General features: G+C 51.5%; 2 protein-coding genes across 2 annotated transcripts in view; both read left to right on the top strand.

The window, feature by feature from the left end:
• The window catches only part of BST2 (bone marrow stromal cell antigen 2), a 365601-nt gene that overhangs the window by 72226 nt on the left and 266246 nt on the right, over nt 1-27129 (top strand). The window lies entirely within an intron of this gene.
• Nucleotides 1-27129, top strand: part of UNC13A (unc-13 homolog A) — a 92463-nt gene that overhangs the window by 5423 nt on the left and 59911 nt on the right. The window contains exons 2-8 of the mRNA XM_050769896.1: nt 6924-6953; nt 8223-8322; nt 10614-10731; nt 14583-14706; nt 16596-16669; nt 19001-19055; nt 22182-22217. Of these exons, the coding sequence (XP_050625853.1) occupies nt 6924-6953; nt 8223-8322; nt 10614-10731; nt 14583-14706; nt 16596-16669; nt 19001-19055; nt 22182-22217 (537 nt within the window). The remainder of the gene's footprint in view (nt 1-6923; nt 6954-8222; nt 8323-10613; nt 10732-14582; nt 14707-16595; nt 16670-19000; nt 19056-22181; nt 22218-27129) is intronic.

Below are 27129 nucleotides of genomic sequence, written 5' to 3' on the forward strand. Positions count from 1 at the left end.
AGCTGGGATTACAGATGCCCAACACCATGCCCAGCTAATTTTTTGTATTTTTAGTGGAAATGGAGTTTCACCATGTTGGCCAGGCTGGCTTCAAACTCCTGACTGTCAAGTGATCTACCTGCCTTGGCCTCCCAAAGTGCTGGGACTACAGGCATGAGCCACCTTGCCCAGTCAGGATTGCTTTCTTCTTTCATGCATCTAGTAAACAGACATGTCACAATCTCTCCATTCATCGGTGCTGTTCCCCTGCCCCTTGCCTAAGAAGCCTTCACACATCCCTCTGTTCCTGGCTACTCAGTCTCTGACACCCTCCAGGTAGGAGGAGCTGCATCTAGGTCTTAGCTTCTACCGTCCTCGTGGGATGCCCTCCAGAGTTGCATCTTCAGGACTGCAGCCTAACCCTTTCCCTAACCTGGCCTCACTTTTCTTCCACACACAATGAATCTCTTCTGCAAGGTGCCAATAAGGGCATTCTGGGTCCAGCACGCCTGAGTGTGAATTCCTAAGTCCACCACTTCCTGACAAGTCCTACATCCTCTGCATTCCTTGCTGTGCTCATCTGTGGAATGGGCACAGGAGTAACACCCACCATCTATGTTTGCCAGAACTCTCCAATGAGGCTTGCAGAGCCCTTGGCACGACGCCCAGCCTACGGGAAGGCCCAATAATCATGAGCAAAGGACATGAAAAATCAATGATGGGCCGGGCGCGGTGGCTTACGCCTGTAATCGCAGCACTTTGGGAGGCCGAGGCGGGCGGATCGCCTGAGCTCAGGAGTTCAAGACTACCCTGGGCAACATGGTGAAACCCCATCTCTACTAAAATACAAAAAAATTAGCTGGGTATGGTGGCGCGCGCCTATAGTCCCAGCCTTTCAGGGGGCTGAGGCACGAGAATCGCTGAAGCCCCGAAGGTGGAGTTTGCAGTGAGCCGAGATCGCGCCACTGCACTCCAGCTTGGGCTACAGAGTGAGACTCCTTCTCAAAAAAAAAAAAAAAAAATCAGTGATGATGTTTTCATTAATGGGGACTAAAAGCTTTCTGGAAGGCGGTTCTAAGTGTAGGACATTTCCGAGAGTCCACTGCATTCTGCGGCCTGAGGAGCGCTCCAAGAGACTTCCCCAGGCCCACTCGCAGGAGGGAGCCAAGTTCATTGAGGATACAAGGGCGGGGACCGAGCATTCAGCACCGTGGACAGCGCCTGCCGGGGCCACTGGGGGACAGCTCTTAGCTCAACCTCCCAGGGCTGCTGGAGGAGGTGACGTCATTCCTTCCATGAATTACTACTTAATGAGCACCTACTATAGGCTAGGCCTAGTTCTAAGTGGTACATGGTAAACAACACACACAGAAATTCCTGATTCCCGAAGCTCTCTGGAACTCTATGTTCTTGGTGTTTTTTACACTGAAGGCTCAGTCTGGCTCTGGTCTATTTGTGTCAACGGAGGATAAGGGTCCTCATTTAGTCTCTCCCAGATGCGAAACCAGCAGAGCTGAAGTCTTTTATCCTAAAGCCCATCCATCTCCCGCTGAAATGCCCTCCACCAACATCACACACAAAACGATCAAATCTCCTAGAATCTATTTCTGGATTCTCTACGCTTCCTCCCCTCCCTCAAGCTAATCCTGGGGTGGGTGGGCTTTCAGAAGCCCTAGACAGCTGGATCTCCACCTCCTGTCTCCCCACCCCATTCCACGTGGCAGGTCAGGGAACGAGTGCCCCCAAGAGTCCCTGGAGTCCCCCTTAATTAGAATCAGGGTCAATCAGCCATGTGGTTCATGCCTGTAATTCCAACACTTTGGGAGGCCTAGGTGGGAAGATCGCTTAAGCCTTGAAACCAGCCATGGCAACATAGTAAGACCCCATCTCTACAAAAAAATAAAATAAATAAAATAAAAAGGAATAGCCAAGCATGGTGGTGCGCACCTGCAGTCTGTGTTACTCGGGAGGTTGAGTGGGGAGGATTGCTTGAGCCTGGGAGGTCGAGGCTGCAGTGAGCCATGATCATCACACCACTGCCCTCCAGCCTGGAGTCTGGGCAACAGACAGAAACCCTGTCTCAAAAAAAAAAAAAAAAAAAAGGAGAGAAAAGAAAGAAAAAGAAAAGAATCCAGGGTGTTCAAATCCTAGAATCCAGGCCAGAGACACCTTTAGAACACAACCAAATAATAAAAACAGTAATGATACCAGTAATAATAATAGTAGTATATACGACACTACAATCATGATTCTGCAGAAGGGGTGAGGGAAGAAGGGGAGGGAAGAAGAGGAGGAGAAAGAAGAGGGAAGGGAGGTCAGCCACTCCGTCTCCCCATTTTCCAGATGCAGAAACTGAGGCGCCGAGCCAGGCTGCAGGGGTGTCCCGCAGCCTGAACTCCTGCTTCAGCCTCCCGGGTTCAGCCACTACATTCATCAGTCAGCGCTGCTGGGGGGCCCCAAAGACCTTTGAGGCCGCATGACGCGGTGTCTTCACCCGCTCGTCGCTGGGGACGGCAGTGGGCACCCCCCTCGTCCCCACCCCCCTGCCGCCGGCGCGCCGCCCACGCCCTCCGCGCGCCCACGCTATAAATAGCCTCGTGCGTGTGACCCGAAGCCCGCTGGAGCCCGCTGAGGAAGGGTGGTGCTTCCGCCCCGCTGACCCTGATACCGCAACCCGGCGCGGGCGGGGAGGTGGCGGGATATGACGACGAAGACGGTGACTCAGGGACCATTTACTGACCGGGGAAGACGCGGAGAGAGTCGGTTCCTTCTCTGAGCACCCTTCCTCCTCCAAGCCCCTCCCCCTGAGACCACCCTCCTCTCTGCGCCTATCCCCTTTCCCGAATCCCCTCCCCCACCGCGAACCCCCTTCCTTCCTGAGGACCCTCTCTCCACTCTCGGCCCCCTTCCCTGTCCCCTTTTCCCTCTGAGACCCCTCTCCCACTCGGAGCCCCAGCGATGAAAAATCGTGGATGTCCTCACCCTGGACCTCGGCAGGGCGCTAAGGGCCGGAGCCTGGCTTCAGCTGTCAGAGGGTACAGCCCTCCAGCCGGTCCCCCACTGCCTGAGGACCCCAACGGAGATCATTCCCCTCCAGCCAAGAGAGGCTGCGGGAAGGAGCTGAGGCTTAGGGAAGAGGAGCCAATTGACCAAGGGAGGGGCACAAGAAGGGCAGAGACAGTCAGAGAGAGAAGGGGAGAACAGAGAGGAAAAGAAGTCGACCAGAGTGGAGAGAAATAGAACAGGGAGGAGGGAGATGAGAGACAGGGATGGGGAAACAGAGAGAGGCTCACACACACAGAAAAGATCAAGGAGCTACTGGGCTCCCCTCTGAGCCTAAATCCATGGTTTATAAAACGGGGCACAGTTGGAGGAGCTTCAAGTGAGCCCAGCTCAGGCTAGACCCCAGTGAGGCCCCCCCAGAGCCTGTCACTTTCCCATCCCCATACGCATCCCCACCCTTCTCCCCCAACTGCCTCTCCTCTCCCCAGTGTCTCCTCCACCTGCCTGCCCCCCCAGTGGAAATCTTTCCCTCTCTCTCTTTTATTAATAATAATAAATAATATTATTTTATTTTATATTATTTTATTTTTTGGAGACAGAGTCTCGCTCTGTCACCCAAGCTGGAGCGCAGTGGTACGATTTTGGCTCACTGCAACCTCCACCTCCCGGGTTCAAGTGATTCTCCTGCCTCAGCCTCCCGAGTAGCTGGGACTACAGGCGTGCACCACCACGCCCAGCTGATTTTTGTTTTTTTAGTAAAGACAGGATTTCACCATGTTGCCCAGGCTGGTCTCGAACTCCTGACCTCATGTGATCCACCCACCACAGGCTCAAAGTGCTGGGATTACAGGTGTGGGCCACCATGCCTGGCCTCTTTCTCTCTTTTAAATTATTATTTTTAGACATGGGATCTTACGACATTGGCTAGGCTGGTCTTGAACTCCTGGGCTCAAGGGATCCTTCTGCCTTAGCCTCCCTAGTAGCTGGGATTACAGGCATGTGCCTCTATGCCTGGTGCTCTCGCTGTCTCCTTGTGTCTCTATTTCTCTCCATCTGTCCAGACTCTCCTCTCTTGCTTTCACGCCCATCATTTCTTCCTCTCTCCTCTCCCTATATGAGTCTCTCCAGCTATGGGTGCCTTTCTCAGCCTCCGTCAGCGTCCCCTCCACCCCCAACCCCGTCACCATTCTCCCTCCTGCCCCTTCCCCTGCCCACCCCTTTCACAGAGAGTTCCCACCCCTCCAGACTGGACCTCCTCCAGGAGCCTGGCCCAAAGCTCCTGCTGGGCTCATTCCTGAGTGTTCCTGAGCGTCTTTCAGTCCCAGGGGTGAGGTGCTGGGTGGGTGCGCTCCCTGGGGGTTAGGTGGAGCTGAGGATGTGAGAGAGAAAACCAGACCTAGAAAAAAAAAAAAAAAAAGACAGAGATGGAACCAAACTGAGATGAACCAGAGAGAGGGATTCACTTGCCTACAGTCACACAGCTCTGGAATCTGAACCCAGCTCAAACCAGCACTCATCTCTCTCAAGGTCCAGCCAAGGGCTGCAGTGCAGTTGCACAGTCTCGGCTCACTGCAACCTCTGCCTTCCAGATTCAAGCGATTCTCCTGCCTCAGCCTCCCGAGTAGCTGGTATTACAGGTGCGTGCCACCACGCCCGGCTAATTTTTGTAGTTTTAGGATAGACGAGGTTTCCCCATGTTGTTCAGGCTGGACTCGAACTCCTGACGTTAAGTGATCCGCCTGCCTTGGCCTCCCAAAGTGCTGGGATTACAGGCATGAGCCACCGCGCCTGGCCAGGAACAGACAGTCTTCACTGACATGTGTTTAGGGCCATCACACTTCCCCCGCTCTTCATGAGAATTATCTCTTCACTGGCTCCACTCAGGTGCCTTTTGTGAGACAGAAATTCAAGAGATGACAGAGATACAAACCCGGGATGGGAGGCTGTGACATCTGCCCATAGAAACACAATTCTGTTTCTAGGAATTTATCCTTCAGCTCGCTAGTACACACTCTTCAAGACATACTGAAAAAACATGAAGGATTAGAACAGTGGGTGTCAAATGCTGCCATTTGTCTTGGAAATCAAGCAAGACGAACGTGGGTATGATTGCCGACGCATGGACCATCTCCAGTGGTACAAGGAACTGCCAACGTTGATTGCATCTGGGAGGGAGACGAAGAGCTGGGATGGAAAGAGCTTTATTCTCGGTGTCTAATCTTTTGGTTGTTTTGGATTTTACAACATGTGCATGCACTGCCTACATAAACAAAGACACTAGTTTGAAAAGGAAAAAGGGAGAAGAAAAGAGGGAAGAAACAAAAGGGGCAGGTGCGGTGGCTTACGCCTGTCATCCCAGCACTTTGGGAGGCCAAGGCAGACGGATCATCTGAGGTCAGGAGTTCGAGATCAGCCTGGCCAACATATAGTGAGACCCAGTCTCCACTAAAAAATACAAAAATTAGCTGGCCCGTAGTCCCAGCTAAATTGCTTGAACCTGGGAGGTAGAAGTTGCAATGAGCTGAGATGGCACCACTGTACTCCAGCCTGGGCAACAGAGCAAGACTCGGTCCATCAAAAAAAAAAAAAAAAAAAAGAAAGAAAGAAAGAAAAAGAAAAAAATAAAGGAAAAGGAGGGAAGAGCTCAGTGTGGGAGAAGATTGGGAGTGGGAGTAGAGAATTAGTGGAGGAAAAAGATGTGGAGGACAAAAGCAAGGTGTGAGAGGTGTTGGCAGTGGAAACTGAATACCCGTTGAGAAGAGCCAGGATGGGGTGAAATGGCTTATGAATCTCTTGGGGCTGTGGGATTATGTGAAATGTGAGAAGACTGGACCTCGGCGGGGGCGGGGGGCGGTGCCTGACATATATTCAGGTTGCACTTCCCACAAGCAAGTGGGGCTGGACGATCTCTGTCAACCCTCCAGCCAGGACCCGGGTGTCTCCATGTGCATTACTTTTGGTTGTTTTTGAGACAGAGTCTCACTCTGTTGCCCAGGCTGGAGTGCAGTGGCATGATCTTGGCTCACTGCAACCTCCACCTCCTGGGTTCAAGTGATTCTCCTGCCTCAGCCTCCCGAGTAGCTGAGACTATTGGCGCCCACCACCACACCTGGCTAATTTTCGTATTTTTAGTAGAGACAGGGTTTCACCATATTGGCCGGGTTGGTCTCGAACTGCTGACCTCAGGTGATCCGGCTGCTTCAGCCTCCCAAAGTGCTAGGGTTATAGGTGTAAGCCACCGCGCCTTGCCCTCCACAAGCATTTTGACAGCCAGCTCTCTGGGTTGCTACGTTCCACCTCACCCAGCCTTCTTTGAGGCTTTCCCAAACCCTAGGAGCATTTGACATCGCAGACTGAGCTGGACAATTGAGGGAGAGGTCTTGCTGACCTGACAGGGCTGGTGGAGTCATCAGAGATTGTCTTTATCCTCGCCTTCTTCCTCTCCACCTCCTCAACTTCCCCTCTTCTTCTGGGGCAATCCTGGAGGGCTTCCTGTAGGAGGCCTTTCCCACCATCTGCCCAGCTCTTTCTTTCTAATCTTGTTCAATTGTGGGTAAAGGCACAGCTAGTTGGGAGCTTGGGGAATTTGATGAGGACAGGGGTTGCAGGGAGGGGGCAGGTAGGGAATGCTCTCAGTGTCCAAATTTCCTTCCATTCTAGGGTTGCCTGTGCTCATCTGTCTGATGGCTTCTCTCTCTCCCTCTCATCCCTGCCTCCTCTTTCCTACCTCTCCTCCTCCCCTTGTCTCTGTCTCTGACATTGTTTCTATCTTGATCTTTTTTAACATCTGTCTCTTTTGCTTTTTATCTTTGCCTGTCTCTCCTCCGTGTCTCTCTCCTTATGTCTCTATCTTGATGTGTCTCTGAATCTCTCTGTATGTTTGCCTTTCTTCTCCCCACATCTCTCCCGTCTCCCTTCCCTATCTCTGTCTCTCTCCACAGTCAAAAAAGCCAAGTTTGATGGTGCCCAAGGTAAGTAGCTTCTTTTGCTGTCCTGTCCGGTGTTGTCTGTCTGTCTGTCTGTCTGTCTCTTGGAGAAACTGGGGAGGGGGTCCCAGCCCAGACTTAGACTTGGGCTTTATGTCTTCGGAGCATCAGGAGAGGGGTCAGAGGATTAAATAGGGGGAGGGGCAGCCCTTGGCCTGGGGTCCCTGCAGTTTGTATGGGGGTCCGCGGGTCTCCCCAGCCATCCTTGGAGACTCTGTAAGGGGTGGGGCTTGCCCTGAGCCAATGGCTCTTCCCAGGGTCCTAAGAGGCAGAATGGGGACTCTTAGACGGGGCTACAGGTGGGAAAAATGAAGCTGAGAGGCGAAAGGAGTTTCTTTCTTTTCTTTCCTTCTTTTTTTTTTTTTTTTTTTTTTTTTTTTTTTTTTTTGAGACAGAGTCTCCTTCTGTTGGAGTGCAGTGGTGTGATCTCAGCTCACTGCAAACTCTGCCTCCAGGTTAAAGCAGCGATTCTCCTGCCTCAGCCTCCCAAGTAGCTGGGATTACAGGCGCCTTCTACCACGCCCAGCTATTTTTTTTTATTTTTAGTAGAGATGGGGTTTCGCCATGTTGGCCAGGCTAGTCTCAAACTTCTGATCTTAATCCGCCCGCCTCGGCCTGCCAAAGTGCTGGGATTGCAGGCGTGAGCTACCTTGCCCTGCCTTTTTTGTATTATTATTATTTTTATTTTAAATTTTTATTTTTTGAGGCTGGAGTGCAGTGGTGCAATCATGCCTTACTACAGCCTCAACCTCCCAGGCTCAAGCGATCCTCCCACCTCAGCCTCCTAAGTAGCTGGGACCACAGGTGGGTGCCACTCTACCCAGCTAATTATTTTTTGTATTTTTAGTAGGGATAGGGTTTTGCCAAGTTGCCCAAGCTGGTCTCGAACTCCTGGGCTCAAGCAATCCTCCCGCCTTGACCTCCCAAAGTGCTGGGATTACAGGCGCGAGCCACCGTGCCCGGCCTGCCAAGGGGGTTTCTTACGGTCAATGTTGTTCCCCTTTTCTGGGACCTCAGTCTTTTTAGCCGAAAACCAATGACATGGTCATTTCGAAGCAGCTGGATGAAGTATCCCAAAATTCCACGTCTCCCGGCACTGAGGCCCCTCCCTTGTGCCCTGAGGGTTAGGGTTGTGGGTTAGGGGGTGAGTGGCCCAGAAATTCCCGAAGAGATCATAGCAGATCATCTAGAGCTTGGGAAGGGCATTGGAGAGTCCCTGAGCCCCAGCGCTGACTGCTGCTCTCACTGCCACAGAGAAATTCAACACGTACGTGACCCTGAAAGTTCAGAATGTCAAGAGCACGACCATCGCGGTGCGGGGCAGCCAGCCCAGCTGGGAGCAGGATTTCATGTTGTGAGTCTGCAGTGTCTGGCATGACCTGGGCCCCTGGCACAGCCCAGCACCTCGCTGGCCCCTCAGGGCAGAGCTGGACACCAGGGAATCCCGGGCGACTCCCCTCTGTCCTCCCTCTTCCCATGTCCACCTTATCACCCTCGCCTCCAAAGCACATCCCCAATCCAATCCCTTCCCTTGGTCTCCGTGGCCACCAGCCAAGTCCCCGCTGCCCGCCAGCCTCCGCCCTGGCCTCCTGTGCCATCCACCTCCTACAATCTGTTCTCCAGGCAGCCAGGGGAATATTTTTAAAACTGCAAATCACATCCTGTCGCTCCCATGTTCCAAACTTGTCCATGGCTCATCGACCTCACCATAAAACCCACCGCCTTCCCCGCACTTCCCACCACTTTCTCGCTCTGTCTCCCTCACCTGCCCCAGCCACACCCACCTCTGCCCCTTGTCTCCAACACCTCCCAGCTCGTTCTTGCCCCAGGGCCCTTGCACTTGCTTTCCTGTCCCCAGCTGGCTCTTCTCCTTCAGGTCTCAGCTTGTGTCACCTCCTCAGTGAAGCCCTCCCTGACCACCACCCCCCGAGCTACAATTTCAAGGCATCATGCCTTCCCAGGTCTTGCCACCAGTTTTGTTTGTTTGTTTGTTTTGAGGCAGAGCCTCACTCTGTTGCCCAGGCTGGAGTACAGTGGCGTGATCTCGGCTCACTTCAACCTCCACCTCCCAGATTCAAGTGATCCTCCTGCCTCAGTCTCCCAAGTAGCTGAGATTACAAGCGTGTGCCACCACACCCAGCTAATTTTTGTGTTTTAAGTAGAGATGGTGTTTCCCTATGGTGGCCAGGCTAGTCTCAAACTCCTGGACTCATGTGATCCGCCCACCTCAGCCTCCCAAGGTGCTGGGATTACAGACGTGAGCCACTGCGCCTGGCCAACAGATTTTTTTCCTTTTTTTTTTTTTTTGTCTGAGACAGAGTCTCGCTCTGTCCCCCAGGCTGGAGTGCGGTGGTGCGATCTCGGCTCACTGCAAACTCCGCCTCCCGGGTTCACGCCATTCTCCTGCCTCAGTATCCCGAGCAGCCGGGACCACAGGTGCCCGCCACCACGCCTGGCTAATTTTTTTTTTTTTTTTTTTTTTTTTTTTTTTTTTTTTTTTTTTTTTTTGAGACGGAGTCTCGCTCTGTCACCCAGGCTGGAGTGCAGTGGCCGGATCTCAGCTCACTGCAAGCTCTGCCTCCCGGGTTCACGCCATTCTCCTGCCTCAGCCTCCCGAGTAGCTGGGACTACAGGCGCCTGCCACCTCGCCCGGCTAAGTTTTTGTATTTTTAGTAGAGACGGGGTTTCACTGTGTTACCCAGGATGGTCTCGATCTCCTGACCTCGTGATCCGCCCGTCTCGGCCTCCCAAAGTGCTGGGATTACAGGCTTGAGCCACCGCGCCCGGCCGCCTGGCTAATTTTTTGTATTTTTAGTAGAGATGGGGTTTCACCGTGTTAGCCAGGATGGTCTCGATCTTCTGACCTCGTGATCCGCCCGCCTCAGCCTCCCAAAGTGCTGGGATTACAGGCATGAGCCACCGCACCTGGCCTGATTTTGAATTTTTAGTGGAAACGGGGTTTCTCCATGTTGGTCAGGCAGGTCTTGAACTCCCAACCTCAGGTGATCCACCTGTCGCGGCCTCCCAAAGTGCTGGGATTACAGGCGTGAGCCACCGCGCCCGGACATATTTTAAAAATACATTCCTTAAGATAAATCTTTGGTGAACTGTAAATTCAGTGAATCTCACATTTCACTAAGTTTCCTGCTCCCCCGAATCCACATATGTCTAGGGCGAGGCCTGCAGGGAAAGTGCTTGGAGGTGGGATTGTGTCCTCACCTCATTAGATGGAGATGACACTGCGAAGGACAGAGGTGCCCCCAATGTCCCTATCCTGGGGGTAAAGGGAGCTACGGAGGGTATTTGAGCCTCTTTCTCACTTACCCAGCATGATCAGGGTTGGAGGGCCAAGGAAGGGCTCAGAAAGATGAAGGTGCAGGCGAGGTCTAACATCTGTTCCCAAGCCGTCCTTCCCGGCTTTGAATCCTGGTTCTTTTGTGATACCCCGAGCTCTTAACTTCCCACCCCGGTCTCAGTTTCCCCTCTATAAAATAAGAACCACCATGCTACCCTACCACCTAGGACACTCCCAAGCCTAGGTTTGAATTGCAGTATGCTGTATGTTCTCAGGTGAATGAACTAACCTCTCTGGGCCCTCGTTTCCTCCCTCCTGCTCCCTCGATGCCCCTTCTCCTTTTTCCGCAGCGAGATTAACCGTCTGGATTTGGGACTGACAGTGGAGGTGTGGAACAAAGGTCTCATCTGGGACACAATGGTGGGCACTGTGTGGATCCCACTGCGGACCATCCGCCAGTCCAATGAGGTGAGTGGCGGGTGGCCTGAGGGTGAGGAAGGACGAGTGCCTTGCAGAAGCCCAGAGACCAGTGGGCTAAACAAGATGGACATTTATCTCCAATCCCCCGACAACATCAATGTAGACACTTGAGATTGCCACGAACCTTCCAAAGTCACCAGGACCTATACACCTTCCATTTTGCTCTGCCTCTCTCTCCTTGTGGCTTCCACCTTGTGGCCCCAAATGGCTGCTTTAGGCTCACCATTGCATCTTCATTCCAACCACAGAAAGGTGATGGTGGGGAGAAGGGGGGTGGTTCATGCACATCTCATTGGCCAGAACTTAGACATGTGGCCAACACCTAGCTGCAAGAGATTCTGGGAAATGTAGTCCTAGACTGGAAAATGTAGTCCTAGGTAGTGCAACCCTAGGCACAGCTAAAAATGTATTACCTTGGAAGGAGAAAAGGGGTAATGTAGGCAATTAGCATTTTGTGTCCCAGATGGGCAGCAGCAGGAAGGTTACACCAGCTCATAAGAAAGTGTTAGGTAACAACCCTGGCCCCTCAGCCTGTGCATCACGGTCAGCAGGTAGCAGTGATGTCTATTTTTTATTTTATTATTTATTTTTGAGACAGGGTCTCACTCTGTTGCCCAGGCTGCAGTGCAGTGGCACGATCATGGCCCATTGCAGCCTCGACTTCCCAGGCTCAAGTGATCCTCCCACCTCAGATGGGACTGCAGGTGCATGCCACCACGCCCCACTCATTTTTTTTTTTTTTTTTTGTATTTTCAATAGAGACAAGGTTTTGCCATGTTGCCCAAGCTGGTCTCGAACTCCTGGGCTCAAGCAATCCGCCCACCTCAGCCTCCCAAAGTGCTGGTATTACAGGTGCAAGCCACCACACCAGGCCGTGGTCATGTCTATTCATCTGTCCCCACAGCCCAATCCCTGGCCTCCTGACCTTAAGTCTCAACCCCTCCATGCTGACCCCAGGAAGGTCTTATTAGCTGGAGCTCTCATCTGTCCTCCCCTGTCCATCTGCCTTGGGAGGCCCCTCAGATGGCACCTGCCCACTAGCCTCATCTTCCCCCACACTTCAACCTCCACCCATCCCAGATTGCAGCCTCTGAACCTTTGTATAGTGTGTTCCCTGAGCTTCAAGTGTCCTCCTTTCCATCACCCTCTAAATTCCCACGTGCCCTCCTCCAGGGAGCCCTCTCTGACTTCCCTCTGGATCCTTTAGTCCTCCTTCCTCCCTCTGGGCTAGCTATGACCTCATGGGGCTGGGGGTGCCTGTGTCCAGCCTTGTTTCCCAGGGTTATGGGCTCCTCAGGGGCCAGGGTGATGATGGCTGGGGCCTCTTGGGGACCCTTGCATCATCCACTATGAACTAGGCATAGAGGAGGGACTGGGGACTGTTTTTTGTTTGTTCGTTTCGTTATTTTATTTTATTTTATTTTATTTTATTTTACTTTGAGACAGAGTCTCACTCTATCACCAGGCTGGAGTGCAATGGCACAGTCTTGGCTCACTGCAACCTCCGCCTCCCTGGCTCAAGTGATTCTCCTGCCTCAGCCTCCTGAGTAGCTGGGATTACAGGCACCCTCCACCACACCCAGCTAATTTTTGTATTTTTAGTAGAGATGGAGTTTCACCATGTTGGGCAGGCTGGTCTTGAACTCCTGACCTCAAGTGATCTGCCCACCTCGGCCTCCCAAAGTGCTGGGATTGCAGGTGCCCGCCACCACACCCAGCTAATTTTTGCATTTTTAGTAGAGATGGTGTTTCACCATGTTGGCCAGGCTGATCTTGAACTCCTGACCTCAAGTGATCCGCCCACCTTGGCCTCCCGAAGTGCTGGGATTATAGGCATGAGGCACCACACCTGGCCAGTGAGTGTCTGTGTTTGAATGAATGAATGCAGAGGGACGAAATGGTTGCAACAGTCTAGGCAAGTGAGTCTAAAAGGAAGCCTTGGCCGGGCGCGGTGGCTCACACCTGTAATCCCAGCACTTTGGGAGGCTGAGGCATGTGGATTGCCTGAGCTCAGTAGACCAGCCTGGGAAACATGGTGAAACCCTGTCTCTACTAAAAAATACAAAAAATTAGCTGGGCGTGCTGGCGCACACCTGTAATCCCAGCAGCTCAGGAGGCTGAGTCAGGAGAATCACTTGAGCCTGGGAAGCGGAGGTTGCAGTGAGCCGAGATCACGCCACTGCACTCCAGCCTGGGTGATAGAGTGAGACCCTGTCTCAAAAAAATTTTAATTTAATTAAATTTAAATTTAAATATATAAAAGGAAGCCTTGAGGGAGACCCAAAATTTCCTCAGTGGCCCTTCAAGTGTGAGGGGGGCCTGGTCACCTGGGGCAGCAGAAAGTGGATTCCGCCGAAGATCATTCCATTTGAATAATGAACAAACTGAGGTTCAGGGTGAACCCCAGTTGCTCAAAGGCTCATATTCCTGAGCCAGGGGAAATGGGTTCGTTGTCCTGGGGGACTTTCTCCCTGGATGCTGGGAGGCTCCAGGGTTTTTATCTGAAGTCAGAGTCTCATAACCCCTTATCAGGGGTGGGGAATGACCATGCTGGGCTGGGACTGCCCTTACATAACCCCAAGGGGCTCCCCCTCTGGGTCCTTTGCTTTGGGTTCCCCTGACTCACCATGTGGCCCTGGACTGAGACCTTCTCCTCTCTGAGTCGCAGTTTCCTCATGTGTAACATGGGACACAGCCAGGCACAATGGCATGTGCCTGTAGTCCCAGCTACTGGAGGCTGAGGCAAGAGGATCAGTTGAGGCCAGGAGTTCGAGATGAGCCTGGGCAACATAGTGACACCCCATCTCTAAAAAGAAAGAAAGAGAGAGGAAGAGAAGGAAGGAAGGGAAGGAGGGAGGGAGGGAGGGAGGGAAAAAAAGAGAGAAAGAAAGAAAGAAAGAAAGAAAGAAAGAAAGAAAGAAAGAAAGAAAGAAAGAAAGAAAGAAAGAAAGAAAGAAAGAGAGAGAGAGAAAGAAAGAAAGAGAAAAAGAAAGAAAGGAAGGAAGGAAGGAGAGAGAAAGAAAGAGGAAAGAAAGAAAGAGAGAGAGAGAAAGAAAGAAAGAGAAAAAGAAAGAAAGGAAGGAAGGAAGGAAGGAGAGAGAAAGAAAGAGGAAAGAAAGAAAGAGAAAGAAAGAAGAAGGAAGGAGAGAAAGAGAAACGAAGGAGGGAAGGAAGGAAGGAGAGAAGGAAGGGAGAGAAGGAAGGAAGGGAGGGAGGGAGGGAAAGAAAAAAGAAGGAAAGAAAGAGAAAGAAAGAAGAAAGAGGCCGGGCGCGGTGGCTCAAGCCTGTAATCCCAGCACTTTGGGAGGCCGAGACGGGCGGATCACGAGGTCAGGAGATCGAGACCATCCTGGCTAACACAATGAAACCCCGTCTCCACTAAAAATACAAAAAAATTAGCCGGGCGTGGTGGCGGCGCCTGTAGTCCCAGCTACTCGGGAGGCTGAGGCAGGAGAATGGCGGGAACCCGGGAGGCGGAGCTTGCAGTGAACCGAGATCGCGCCACTGCACTCCAGCCTGGGCGACAGAGCGAGACTCCGCCTCAAAAAAAAAAAAAAAAAAAAAAAAGAAGAAAGAAAGAGAAAAAGGAAGGAAGGAGAGAAAGAGGAAGGAAGGAGAGAAAGAGGAAGGAAGAAGGGAAGGAAGGAAGGAGAGAAGGAAGGAAGGAAGGAAGGAAGGAAGGAAGGAAGGAAGGAAGGAAGGAAAGGAAAGGAAGAGGGAGAGGAGACATGACTTTTGTTTTGGGGTAGGGGTGAGGGGGATGTCTCATGTGAGAGTAGGGGCCCCAGGGACCAGCGTAGCAGATGCCTGACCCACATACCTCCTCCACTGACCTCCAGGAGGGCCCTGGAGAGTGGCTGACACTGGACTCCCAGGTCATCATGGCAGACAGTGAGATCTGCGGCACCAAGGACCCCACTTTCCACCGCATCCTCCTGGACACGCGCTTTGAGCTGCCCTTAGGTGAGTACCCAGGCACGGGACATTCACCCAGCCCGGCCCCACTTCTGGACTCACTCAGCTATTCCAGGAGAGTCAACAGGCTGAACCTGCTGCGTGCAGGCCATGACCCAGGCCCCGTACCTTCCCAATGAGCTGCAAATATTTCACAAACCCACGGCGCTCAGGGCTGAGCTATCCTGGCGGTTCCTTGGTGATGCCTAAGGCTGCAACAGTGCGCTGGGGATAGGAGGAGAGACAGACAGAGAGAGAGACAAAGAGAGACAGAGAGACATGTAGACAGAGGCTGAGAACAGATAGTCCCCTCTTCCTTTCCGGAAGCACCTCGAGTCTCTCCACCTCATTCTTCTAAGAACCCATGGCTGGCCAGGCACAGTGTCTCATGCCTGTAATCCAAGCACTTTGGGAGGCTGAGGTGGGAGGATCATTTAAGGCCAGGAGTTTGAGGCCAGCCTGGGCGATCTAGTGAGATCCCATCTCTATGAAAAAGTTAAAAATTCACCAGGCGAGGTGGCTGCTGGGCGCAGGTGGCTCACGCCTGTAATCCCAGCACTTTGGGAGGCTGAGGCGGGTGGATCATGAGGTCAGGAGATCCAGACCATCCCAGCTAACATGGTGAAACCCCGTCTCTACTAAAAATACAAAACAATTAGCCTGTCTGGTGGCGGGCACCTGTAGTCCCAGCTACTCGGGAGGCTAAGGCAGGAGAATGGCGTGAACCTGGGAGGCGGAGCTTGCAGTGAGCTGAGATAGCGCCACTGCACTCCAGCCTGAATGACAGAGCGAGACTCCATCTCAAAAAAAAAAAAAAAAAGAAAAAGAAATTCACCAGGTGCCTGTAGTCCCAACTATTCAGGAGGCTGAGGCGGGAGGATAGCTCGAGCCCAGGAGTTTGAGGCTGCAGTGAGCTGTGATTGTGCCACTGCACTCCAGCCTGGGTGACAGAGTGAGACCCTGTCTCTAAAAAATAAAAAATAAAAACAATGGGCATGGTGGCTCATGCCTGTAATCCCAGCACTTTGAGAGGCTGAGGTGGATGGATCACCTGACGTCAGGAGTTTCAGACCAGCCTGGCCAACATGGAGAAACCCTGTCTCTACTCAAAATACAAAAAATTAGCCAGGCGTGGTGGCGCATACCTGGAATCCTAGCTACTTAGGAGGCGGAGGCAGGAGAATTGCTTGAACCCGGGAGGCGAAGGTTGCAGTGAGCCACGATTGCTCCACTGTACTCCAGCCTGGGCAACAGAGTGAGACTCCGTCTCAAAAAAAAATTTTTTTAATTTAAAAAAATTAAATAAAAACAATGGCTTCCCCACCCTCGTAAAGGCTAGGAACCATCTCCTCTCATCCTCCAACTATTTTCCATCCAGCTCTGGGAAGAGGGGCATCAGAGACACCACGGTACCTCCCCTTCATCTCCATCCATCCTCTTGAGACCCCAGACCAGCCCACCCCTACTTCTTTTTTTTTTTTTTGAGACGGAGTCTTGCTCTGTCACCCAGGCTGGAGTGCAGTGGCCGGATCTCAGCCCACTGCAAGCTCCTCCTCTCGGGTTCACGCCATTCTCCTGCCTCAGCCCCCCCAGTAGCTGGGACTACAGGCACCCGCCACTTCGCCCGGCTAGTTTTTCGTATTTTTTAGTAGAGACGGGGTTTCACCGTGTTAGCCAGGATGGTCTCGATCTCCTGACCTCATGATCCGCCCGTCTCGGCCTCCCAAAGTGCTGGGATTACAGGCTTGAGCCACCGCGCCCGGCCGCCCACCCCTACTTCTGAGGCTTTGCCAAAGACCCCAGAAACCAGGGCCCGGCTGGAACTCAGTAGGCCTGGAGGATGGAGGCTGAGGGGCAGGGAGGAGCTTCCAGGCTCACGGACACGGCTCTGCTTGCAGACATTCCGGAAGAGGAGGCTCGCTACTGGGCCAAGAAGCTGGAGCAGCTCAACGCTATGCGGGACCAGGATGAAGTGAGTGTTGCGGTGGGAGGGGGCTGTTTTCTTCCTTGTTTCTGTCTCTGTCTCCCCACGATTTTCACTTACTGATACTGTTTCTCTCTGAGCTTGTCTTTCCCTGCGTCTCTGTTTCTAACTTTGTTAACCTGACTGCGTCCATGACCCATGTGGTCCAATCTCAAGACAATGATGGGGTCAAGAAACATGCAGAGGCCAGGCGCAGTGGCTCATGCCTGGAATTCCAGCACTTTGGGGGGCCAAGGTGGGCAAATCACCTGAAGTCAGGAGTTCAAGATCAGCCTGGCCAACACAGTGAAACCCCGTCTCTACTAAAAAAAAAAAAAAAAAAATTAGCCAGGCTCAGTGGCTCACACCTGTAATCCCAGCAATTTGGAAGGCCGTGGTGGGCAGATCGTTTGAGGTCAGGAGTTCGAGACCAGCCTAGCCAACATGGTGAAACCCCGTCTCTACTAAAAACACAAAAAATTAGCTAGGCGTGGTGGCGGGCGCCTGTTTTTCCAGGTCCGTGGGAGGATCACTTGAATCTGGGAGGCGGAGGTTGCAGTGAGCCAAGATCACGCCACTGCACTCCAGCCTGGGCGACAGAGCAAGGCTCTGTCTCGAAATAATAATATAGATAATAATAATAAAATAAAAAATTTATTTTCCATTCAGGGGTACATGTGCAGGTTTGTTACACGAATATATTGCATTATGGCTAAGGTTTGGAATTTCACGGCATTACTCAAGTAGTAAACACAGTACTCAACGGGTAGTTTATTCACCCTTGTCCTACTCCCTCCTTCCTCTGTTCTGGAGTTCCCAGTGTCTACAGTTTCCATCGCTTTTTTTTTTTTTTTTCTTTTTTGAGACAAAGTCTCGCTCTGTCACCGGGCTGGAGTGCAGTGGTGCGATCTCGGCTCACTGCAACCTCCACCTCCCGGGTTCAAGTGATTCTCCTGCCTCGGCCTCCCGAGTAGCTGGGACTACAGGCGTGCGCCACCACACCTGGCTAATTTTTGTATTTTTAGCAGAGACGGGGTTTCACTGTTTAGCCAGGATAGTCTCGATCTCTTAACCTCATGATCTGCCCACCTCGGCCTCCCAAAGTGCTGGGATTACAGATGGGAGCCATGGTGCCCAGCCTACTGTTTCCATCTTTATGTCCATGAGCACCCAATGTTTAGGTTGCACTTATAAGCAAGAACATGTGGGATTTGGTTTTCTGTTTTTGGATAGATTCGCTTTATACTGGCCTCCAGCCACCTCCATGTTCGTGCAAAGGACATGATTTAATTCATTTTTATGGTTGTGTAGTTCTTCATGGAGTATAGGTACCACATTAAAAAAACAAAAAGAAAATCCAAGCCGGGCACAGTGGCTCACGCCTGTAATCCCAGCACTTTGGGAGGCAGAGGTGGAAGGATCGCCTGAGGTCAGGAGTTCAAGACCAGCCTGGCCAACATGGTGAAACCGTCTCCACTAAAAATAGAAAAATTAGCTGGGCATGGCGGCATGCGCCTATAATCCCAGCTACTCGGGAGGAGGTTGCAGTGAGCCGAGATTACGCCACTGCACTCCAGCCGGGGTGACAGAGCAAGATTCTGTCTCAAAAAAAAAAAAAAAAAATCCAATCCACCATTGATGGGCACCTAAGTTTATTCCATGTCTTTGCTGTTGTGAATAGCACTGCCATGAACATACGTGTGCATGTGTCTTTTTGGTAGGACAATTTCTTTTCCTTTGGGTATATACCTAGTTGTTTGTTTGTTTGTTTGTTTGAGACGGAGCCTCCCTCTGTCGTCCAGGCTGGAGTGCAACGGCACAATCTCAGCTCACTGCAACCTCCGCCGCCCGGGTTTAAGTGAATCTCGTACCTCAGCCTCCCAAGCAGCTGGGCATACAGGCGCGTGCCACCACGCCCAGCTAATTTTTTGTGTTTTTAATAGAGACAGGGTTTCACCATGTTGGCCAGGCTGGTCTCAGACTCCTGACCTCAAGTGATCTGCCTGTCTTGGCCTCCCAAAGTGCTGGGATTACAGGTGTGAGTCACTGCACCTGGCCCCTAGTCTTTTTCTATCTCTGTTTCTCACTCTTTCTCTGTCTCTGTCTCCGTCTTTCTCTCTCTCTCTCACATCTGTGTGTGTGTGTGTGTGTGTGTGTGTGTGTGTGTGTGTGTGTATCTTTCTCTCCTTTTCTCTCTTACTCCCTGTATCCTTCTCATAGTGGGGGAGAGAATTTGGGAGGCAGAGGGAAGTCGGGATGGGATGGAACAGAGGACTATCCTGGTCCCCTGGCCTTTGGCCCCTCTGAGATAAGCCCTTTCTCCTTCCCCCACCCCTTCAGTATTCGTTCCAAGATGAGCAAGACAAGCCTCTGCCTGTCCCCAGCAACCAGTGCTGTAAGTACCTCTTGATTCTTCCTTGGGCACCAGCTGAAACACTCATCCCTCCCCTACCCCATGACTGTCCTGTCTAAAGGCTCCTCCAGTCTGGAGATACAAGTCCTGAGAGTGCAGTGTCCACTTACAGTATATTAGAAATTAGCGTTCTGAGGCTAGGCATGGTGGCTCACCCCTGTAATCCCAGCACTTTGGGAGGCCGAGGTCAGGAGTTCGAGACCAGCCTGGCCAACAGGGCACAACCCCATCTCTACTAAAAATACAAAAAAATTGAACAGGCATGGTGGTAGGTGCCTGTAATCCCAGTTACTCAGGAGGCTGAGGCAGGAGAATTGCTTAAACCCAGAAGGCAGAATCTGCAGTGGGCCAAGGTCATGCCACTGCACTCCAGTCTGGGTGACAGAACGAGACTCTGACTCATAAAAAGAAGGAAGGAAAGAGAAAGAGAAAGAAAGAGAGAGAGAGAGAAAGAAAGAAAGAGAGAAAGAAAGAAAGAAAGAAAGAAAGAAAGAAAGAAAGAAAGAAAGAAAGAAAGAAAGAAAAAGAAAGAGAGAAAGAAAAGAAAGAAAGAAAGAGGGAGGGAGGGAAGGAAGGAAGGAAGGGAAGAGTTCTGAGACTTGGGCTTGATGAAAGACAGGGAGGAAGAAAGGAAGGAAGGAAGGAAGAAAGGAAGGAAGGAAGGGAGAGTTCTGAGACTTGGGCTTGATTCCCACCTTGCTATGTGGTCATGGGCAGGCCAGCGTCCCTCTTCTATATTTAGGGGCCCTCTCTTTGAAATAGTGCATCTGACAGCCCCCTCCCTCTAAGGGCTGTTGGAAGGATCCAGGACATCTAGAGATATGAAAAACACTTCGTAGATGCTTCACTTTCCATTCATCAGATCCTGGATGAGGGCGTATAACTCATTCCACAAACTATTCACGGGGCCAGCACAAACCCCGAGCAGCCTACAGTCAGATGGCGCAGACAGACACAGACAGAAGATCCTGCCAGCACATGTACAATGGGCACACGTACAACAGATGAAGGCTGTTTCACTAACCCCTTTTCTTAGATGGAGAAACTGAGGCCCAAGAGGAGATGTGATTTACCTAAGGCCACACACCCGGCAAGTGGCAGAGCCAGGATTTGAAACCAGGTCTGAGGGACTCCAACTTTGCTTCCCTTTCCACTGCACCTTGTCTGTTGATGATGATGATCACGTTTCTCTTCCTATTTCCGTCAAGGCTGCAGTTGTCAAGATTTTTTTAATCTTCCTGGGCCCTGTCGACACTCAGATGCATCCAGACAAGGTCTTTTCATGGATGGAAGAGCTGTCTCCCTCCTTAAAATGACTTCCCATTGCTTTGTGGTGGAGGAGTAGCAGCAAATCATATAGCCTCAGGACAGAGCTCCCACCTGCTGACACCAAAACCCCACTTCACTCTTCAGCCAACTCCTTCTCCTTTCCATTTACTTTCTTTTCTTCTTCTTCTTCTTCTTCTTCTTTTTTTTTTTTTTTTTTTTTTTGGAGATAGAGTCTCCCTCTGTCACCCAGACTGGACTGCAATGGTACTATCTTGGCTCACTGCAGCCTCTGCCTCCTGGGTTTGGGCGATTCTTGTGACTCAGCCTCTTGAGTAGTGGGGATTACAGGCACATGCCGTCACGCCCAGCTAATTTTTGTATTTTTAGTAGAGATGGGGTTTTGCCATGTTGGCCAGGCTGGTCTCAAATTTTTTACCTCATGTGATCCACCCACCTCAGCTTCCCAAAGTGCTGGGATTACAGGTGTGAGCCACCATGCCTAACCCCTTTCCATTTGCTTTTCCATCTTCCTTTTTTCCCCCCTCAAAGCTTTCCCTGTATCTGTGTCTCCCCCACCATGTGTCCAGGAGGGTGGTAATGGAGGTGGGGTTGAGGGGGGCTTGGGGAACTCCAGCTGGAGTATCCTGTTTCTACACTAACTTGGGGTGTGATATTGAGAAAGTTCCTTGGCTTCCCTGGCCAGGGAGGAGTCATCACTGCCCGGAAGGAATTACAAACCCCCTCTGGGTGAATGGGGTCATTGAGAGGTTGCAATGGGGGTGGGGCCAGGCAGAGTGGAAGTGGGAAGGCAATGGCAGAGAGTCCCTGGGCAGATGGACTAGAGCCAGGGGCAAGTTCGATTTGGGAAGTGGAGACCACCACTCAGTATTTACCCACAAGTCCTTCCTGGGTGTATTTTGTCACCCCCATTTCCCAGAGGAAGCAGTCAATGGTCAGAGGAGCCAGGATTCTGGTCCAGGACATTTTTCTGAAGTGCCAGGTACTGCACATGATAGGCAAAGGGGTTCTCGCCCTGGCCCTGATGCTCAGAGGCTGTGTGACTTTTGGCTGCTCACTGCATCTCTCTGAGCCTCATAGTTTCACCCGTAAAATGAGCAGACCACCCAACAGAGGTGTTTTAAACCTTAGGGTTTCCAATTTAGTGTGTCTTTCCTTATCCAAGAGCTGGGAGAGGAAAAGGGTGGAGACTGGGAGACTGTTAACCCCAGACTTCATAGTCAGAAAACCCTGGGCCCAGATACCCACTTTGTTACTTCCTGACTGAGCCTTTCCTCTCATTGAAAACTGAGCCAGGCTCAGTGGCTCATGCCTGTAAATCACAGCTACTCGGCCTCACATGAGACCAGGTGTTTGAGACCACCCTGGCCAACATAGCAAGACTCCATCTCTACACAAAAAAAACAAAAAGAAAAACCACCAAGAACCAAAACATTAGCTGAACATGGTGGTGGGTGCCTGTAATCCCAGCTACTCGGGAGGCTGAGGTGGGAGGATCACTTGAGCTTGGGAATTGGAGGCTGCAGTGAGCCATGATTGCACCACTCCACTCCAGGCTGGATGACAGAGTGAGACCCTGTTTCAAAAAACAAAAAAAATTAAAGAGAAGAAAAAAACAAACAAACAGGGATATCCCACCTTCCTCCCAAGGTGGAGGTGTCAGCAATGAAAGTGATACTTAGGAAAGGTACTCAGGACAAGAGGGGCTCTTGGGGTGGGGGGAGCAGATGCAGAGAGTGAGGAGGACCGCAGGGGAGCCCGCTTCCTACACCCACCCCTTTGTCTGCTCCCTTTTATTATTTCTGCCCCTTCTCTTTGTAGGCAACTGGAATTATTTTGGCTGGGGTGAGCAGCACAGTAAGTACTCAGCCTGATTGATGTTCTGGGAGGCCCATGGGAAGGTGGGCACCTTGGTGATCCCAAGGCCCCTCCCCACTATCACACAGGGAAGCAGGGAGCCTGTGACCAGCACATGGGGGCCAGGGGGCTTGGCGAGACCCCTTTCAAGCTTTCCTGTACCCTGTTCGTTAGTGCCTGTCTTGGGAGGCCCGCTGTCTGCTGGGGAGTGGGCACCGTCGTTGGGGTGGGGGGGTTCAGCCTGGAGGAGTGGACATTTAGACCGACAACCCGCCTGTGTCCAGCTGGGTGCTGTGGCCTCCTCCCGCCACTCCCCCTGTATAACCTCACCTCCTCTCCTGTATCCCCTGCCTTTTGGTCTTCCTATCTTCCTTCTCCGCTTGGAAATGGGTCCAGTGTCACTCAGAGGGTAGTGGGTGGCCGGGGTCTCCAACAGAGGGGTGGGCCAGGAACCTCAGGGAGATGCACGCGGAGACCTCACCAACCCCCTAGGCTCCGCCCATACTCACACCTTACCTTCCATCTTCATTTGCTGTCCCAGGGAAGAAGGCAAGCCACGCCCTCCCTAAATTTAATGTCCATTTTTCTTTTTCTTTTTCTTTTTCTTTTTTTTTTTATTGAGATGGAGTCTCACTCTGTCACCCAGCCTGGAGGGCAGTGGCACGATCTCGGCTCACTGCAAGCTCCGCCTCCCGGGTTCACGCCATTCTCCTGCCTCAGCCTCCCAAGTAGCTGGGACTACAGGCGCCCACCACCTCGCCCGGCTAGTTTTTTTTTTTTTTTGTATTTTTTAGTAGAGATGGGGTTTCCCCGGGTTAGCCAGGATGGTCTCGATCTCCTGACCTCGTGATCTGCCCGTCTCGGCCTCCCAAAGTGCTAGGATTACAGGCTTGAGCCACCGCTCCTGGCCAATTTTTTTGTATTTTTAATAGAGACGGGGTTTCACCATGTTGGCCAGGCTGGTTGTGAACTCTTGACTTCAGGTGATCCACCCACCTTGGCCTCCCAAAGGGTTGGGATTACAAGTTTGAGCCACTGTGCCCGGCCTCCTGTGAGAATCTAATGCCACCGCTGATCTGACAGGAGGCGGAGCTCAGGCGGTAATGTGAGTGATGGGCAGCAACTGTAAATACAGATGAAACTTATCCCACTCACCCAACCGCCGCCCACCTCCTGCTGTGCGGCCCAGCTCCTAACAGGCCACAGACCAGACCCGTGCCCTAAGGAGTTGCTCCCTTTCTCCCATACCCTGCCTCTTCTAGAGAGACCCAGTCCTCTATTCTCTTTTTTTTTTTTTTTTTTTTTTTTTTTGAGATGGAGTCTCGCTCTGTCACCCAGACTGGAGTACAGTGGTGCGATCTCTGCTCACTGCAACCTCCACCTCCCGGGTTCAAGCGATTCTCCTGCCTCAGCCTCCTGAGTAGCTGGGATTACAGGTGCATGCCACTATGCCTGGCTAATTTTTGTATTTTTAGTAGAGATGGGGTTTCACCATGTTGGCCAGGCTGGTCTTGAACTCCTGACCTCAAGCAATCCTCCTGTCTCGGCCTCCCAAAGTGCTGGGATTACAGGTGTGAGTTACCATGCCTGGCCAGTCCTCTATTCTGAGGATAAATCTGCCTCCTTCTGTCTTCTCCACCAACTGGGAAGTCCTTCACTCCTTCCTTATATCCTGGTGGACAAACCTATCTCCAGGACCAGTGAAACTGTTGACAAACACTTTGGTCCACCACAATTTATCAAAAACGAGTTGGTTAAAAATCAATTTAGGGCCGGGTACGGTGGCTCACGCCTGTAATCCCAGCACTTTGGGAGGCCGAGGCGGGCGGATCACGAGGTCAGATCATGATCTGAGCTGAGATCGCACCACTGCACTCCAGCCTGGGCGACAGAGCGAGACTCCAACTCAAAAAAAAAAAAAAAATCAATTTAGGCCAGCCACAGTGGCTTACACCTACAATTCCAACACTTTGGGAGGCTGAGGCGGGAGGATTGCTTGAGCCCCAAAGTTTGAAATCAGCCCGGGCAACACAGCAAGACCCCACCGCTACAAAAAAAAAAAAAAGGCCAGGTGTGGTGGTGTGCCCCTGTAGTCCCAGCTATTCAGGAGGCTGAGGCGGGAGGACTGCTTGAGCCCAGGAGGTCAAGGGTGCAATAAGCCATCATTGTGCGGCTGCACTTCAGCCTAGGCAACAGTGTGAGACCCCATTTCTAAAAAATAAATATATTAAAATAAATAAATAAATAGATAAATAAAATCAATTTCACCAAAATGAATGCTTGGCAGACAGGGCAAGCTTGATAACAACCAACTTGCCACAAACGAACAGTATGGTCAAAAGCAAAGACAGGCCAGGCACGGCAGCTCACGCCATAATCCCAGTACTTTGGGAGGCCAAGGTAGGCAGATTACTTGAGGTCAGGAGTTTGACACCAGCCTGGCCAACAGGATGAAACCTGGTCACTACTAAAAATACAAAAACTAGCCAGGCATGGTGGTGCATGCCTGTAATCCCAGCTACTCGGGAGGCTGAGTCAGGAGAATCATTTGAACCTGGGAGGTGGAGGCTGCAATGAGCTGAGATTGCATCATTGTACTCTAGCCTGGGTGACAGAGCGAGACTCCTTCTTAAAAAAAAAAAACCCGGCCGGGCACGGTGGCTCAAGCCTGTAATCCCAGCACTTTGGGAGGCCGAGACGGGTGGATCACGAGGTCAAGAGATCGAGACCATCCTGGCAAACACGGTGAAACCCCGTCTCTACTAAAAAATACCAAAACAACTAGCTGGGCGAGGTGGCGGGCGCCTGTAGTCCCAGCTACTCGGGAGGCTGAGGCAGGAGAATGGCCTAAACCTGGTAGACGGAGCTTGCAGTGAGCCGAGATCTGGCCACTGCACTCCAGCCTGGGCAACAGAGCAAGACTCTGTCTCAAAAAAAAAAAAAAAAAAAAAAAAAAAAAACCCTTGGCCGGGTGCGGTGGCTCACGCCTGTAATCCCAGCACTTTGGGAGGCCGAGGCGGGCGGATCACGAGGTCAGGAGATCGAGACCATCCTGGCTAACCCGGTGAAACCCCGTCTCTACTAAAAAATACAAAAAACTAGCCGGGCGAGGTGGCGGGCGCCTGTAGTCCCAGCTACTCGGGAGGCTGAGGCAGGAGAATGGCGGGAACCCGGGAGGCGGAGCTTGCAGTGAGCCGAGATCGTGCCACTGCACTCCAGCCTGGGCGATAGAGCGAGACTCCATCTCAAAAAAATAAATAAATAAATAAATAACCCGGCCGGGAGCGGTGGCTCAAGCCTGTAATCCCAGCACTTTGGGAGGCCGAGGCGGGCGGATCACGAGGTCAGGAGATCGAGACCATCCTGGCTAACACGGTGAAACCATGTCTCTACTAAAAATACAAAAAAATTAGCCAGGCATGGTGGCGGGCGCCTGTAGTCCTAGCTACTCGGGAGGCTGAGGCAGGAGAATGGCGTGAACCCGGGAGGCGGAGCTTGCAGTGAGCCGAAATCGCACCACTGCACTCCAACCTGGGCGACAGAGCGAGACTCCGTCTCAAAAAAAAAAAAAAAAAACAAACCCAAAAACCAAACAAACAGAACAAAACACCAAAGCAGCTAAAGCTGATAGATAATTGGGTCAAAAAGGAAAGACAATTGAGCTAAAAACAGACCACTGGGTCAAAACAAAAGTGGTTGAAAATAGCCAGAAGCAGGCAATTTAGTCAAGAGCTACTTAAGAAAGCAGAGCCTGGGCAAAAGCAAAAAGAATTCAATTCAAAGTAATTTACCCTTCATAAGCAGATAATTTGTTAGGGGAAAAAAAAAAAAAACTGGGTGAACATGTGCACAGCCTCATGCAATTTGGCTGGAAACATCTCAGCCCGGTCAAGGACAATTGGGTAGAAAGAATGCTGGCCGGCCAAGGTGGCTCATGCCTGTAATCCCAGCACTTTGGGAGGCTGAGGCCAGAAGATTGCTTGAGCCCAGGAGTTCAAGATCAGCCTGGGCAATATAGCAAGATCCCATCTCTACAAAATAATAAGTAAATAAAATTAGCTGGGCGTGGTGGTGTGTACCTGTGGTCCCAGGTACTCTGTAGTCTGAGGTGGGAGGATCTCTCGAGTCCAGGAGGTCGAGGCTTCAGTGAGCTATGAAAGTGCCACTGCACTCCAGCCCAAGTGAGAGAGACTCTGTCTAAATGAATGGATGAATACAGCAAAAGTCTGAAGGTTTCACTCATTGCTCTGAGACTTTGGGGTCTGGGCGTTTCTTCATTTTTTTACATCCTCTTCCCCTACCCCATACTTCTCATGTTTTCTTCATGGACTACTTTTTTTTTTTTTTTTTTTTTTTTTTGATACAGGGTCTCATTCTGTCGCCCAGACTGCAGTGCAGTGGCGTAATCATAGTTCACTGCTACCTCGATCTCCTGGGCTCAAGCAATGCTCCTGCCATAGCCTCCCAAATAGCTGGGACTACAAGCGCCCACCACCACACCCAGCTAATTTTTAAATTTTTTAAAGAGATGGGGTCTTACTCCATCCTGGCTAACACAGTGAAACCCCGTCTCTACTAAAAATACAAAAAATTAGCCGGACGTGGTGGCAGGCGCCTGTAGTCCCAGCTATTCTGGAGGCTGAGGCAGGAGAGCTTGCAGTGAGCGGAGCTTGTGCCACTGCACTCCAGACTGGGCAACAGAGTGAGACTCTGTCTCAAAAAAAAAAAAAAAAAAAAGATGGGGTCTTGCTGTTGCCCAGGCTGATCTTGAACTCCTGGGCTCAAGTGATCCTCCTGCCTTGGCCTCCCAAAGTGCTGAGATTACAGGCATGAGCCACTGCACCTGGCCCATGGACTACATTTTACTTTACTTTTATTTTATTTTGTTTTTTGGAGACAGGCTCTGTGTCAC

The sequence above is a fragment of the Macaca thibetana genome, chromosome 19 (genome assembly GCF_024542745.1).
Source record: "Macaca thibetana thibetana isolate TM-01 chromosome 19, ASM2454274v1, whole genome shotgun sequence".
Lineage (NCBI taxonomy): Eukaryota > Metazoa > Chordata > Mammalia > Primates > Cercopithecidae > Macaca > Macaca thibetana.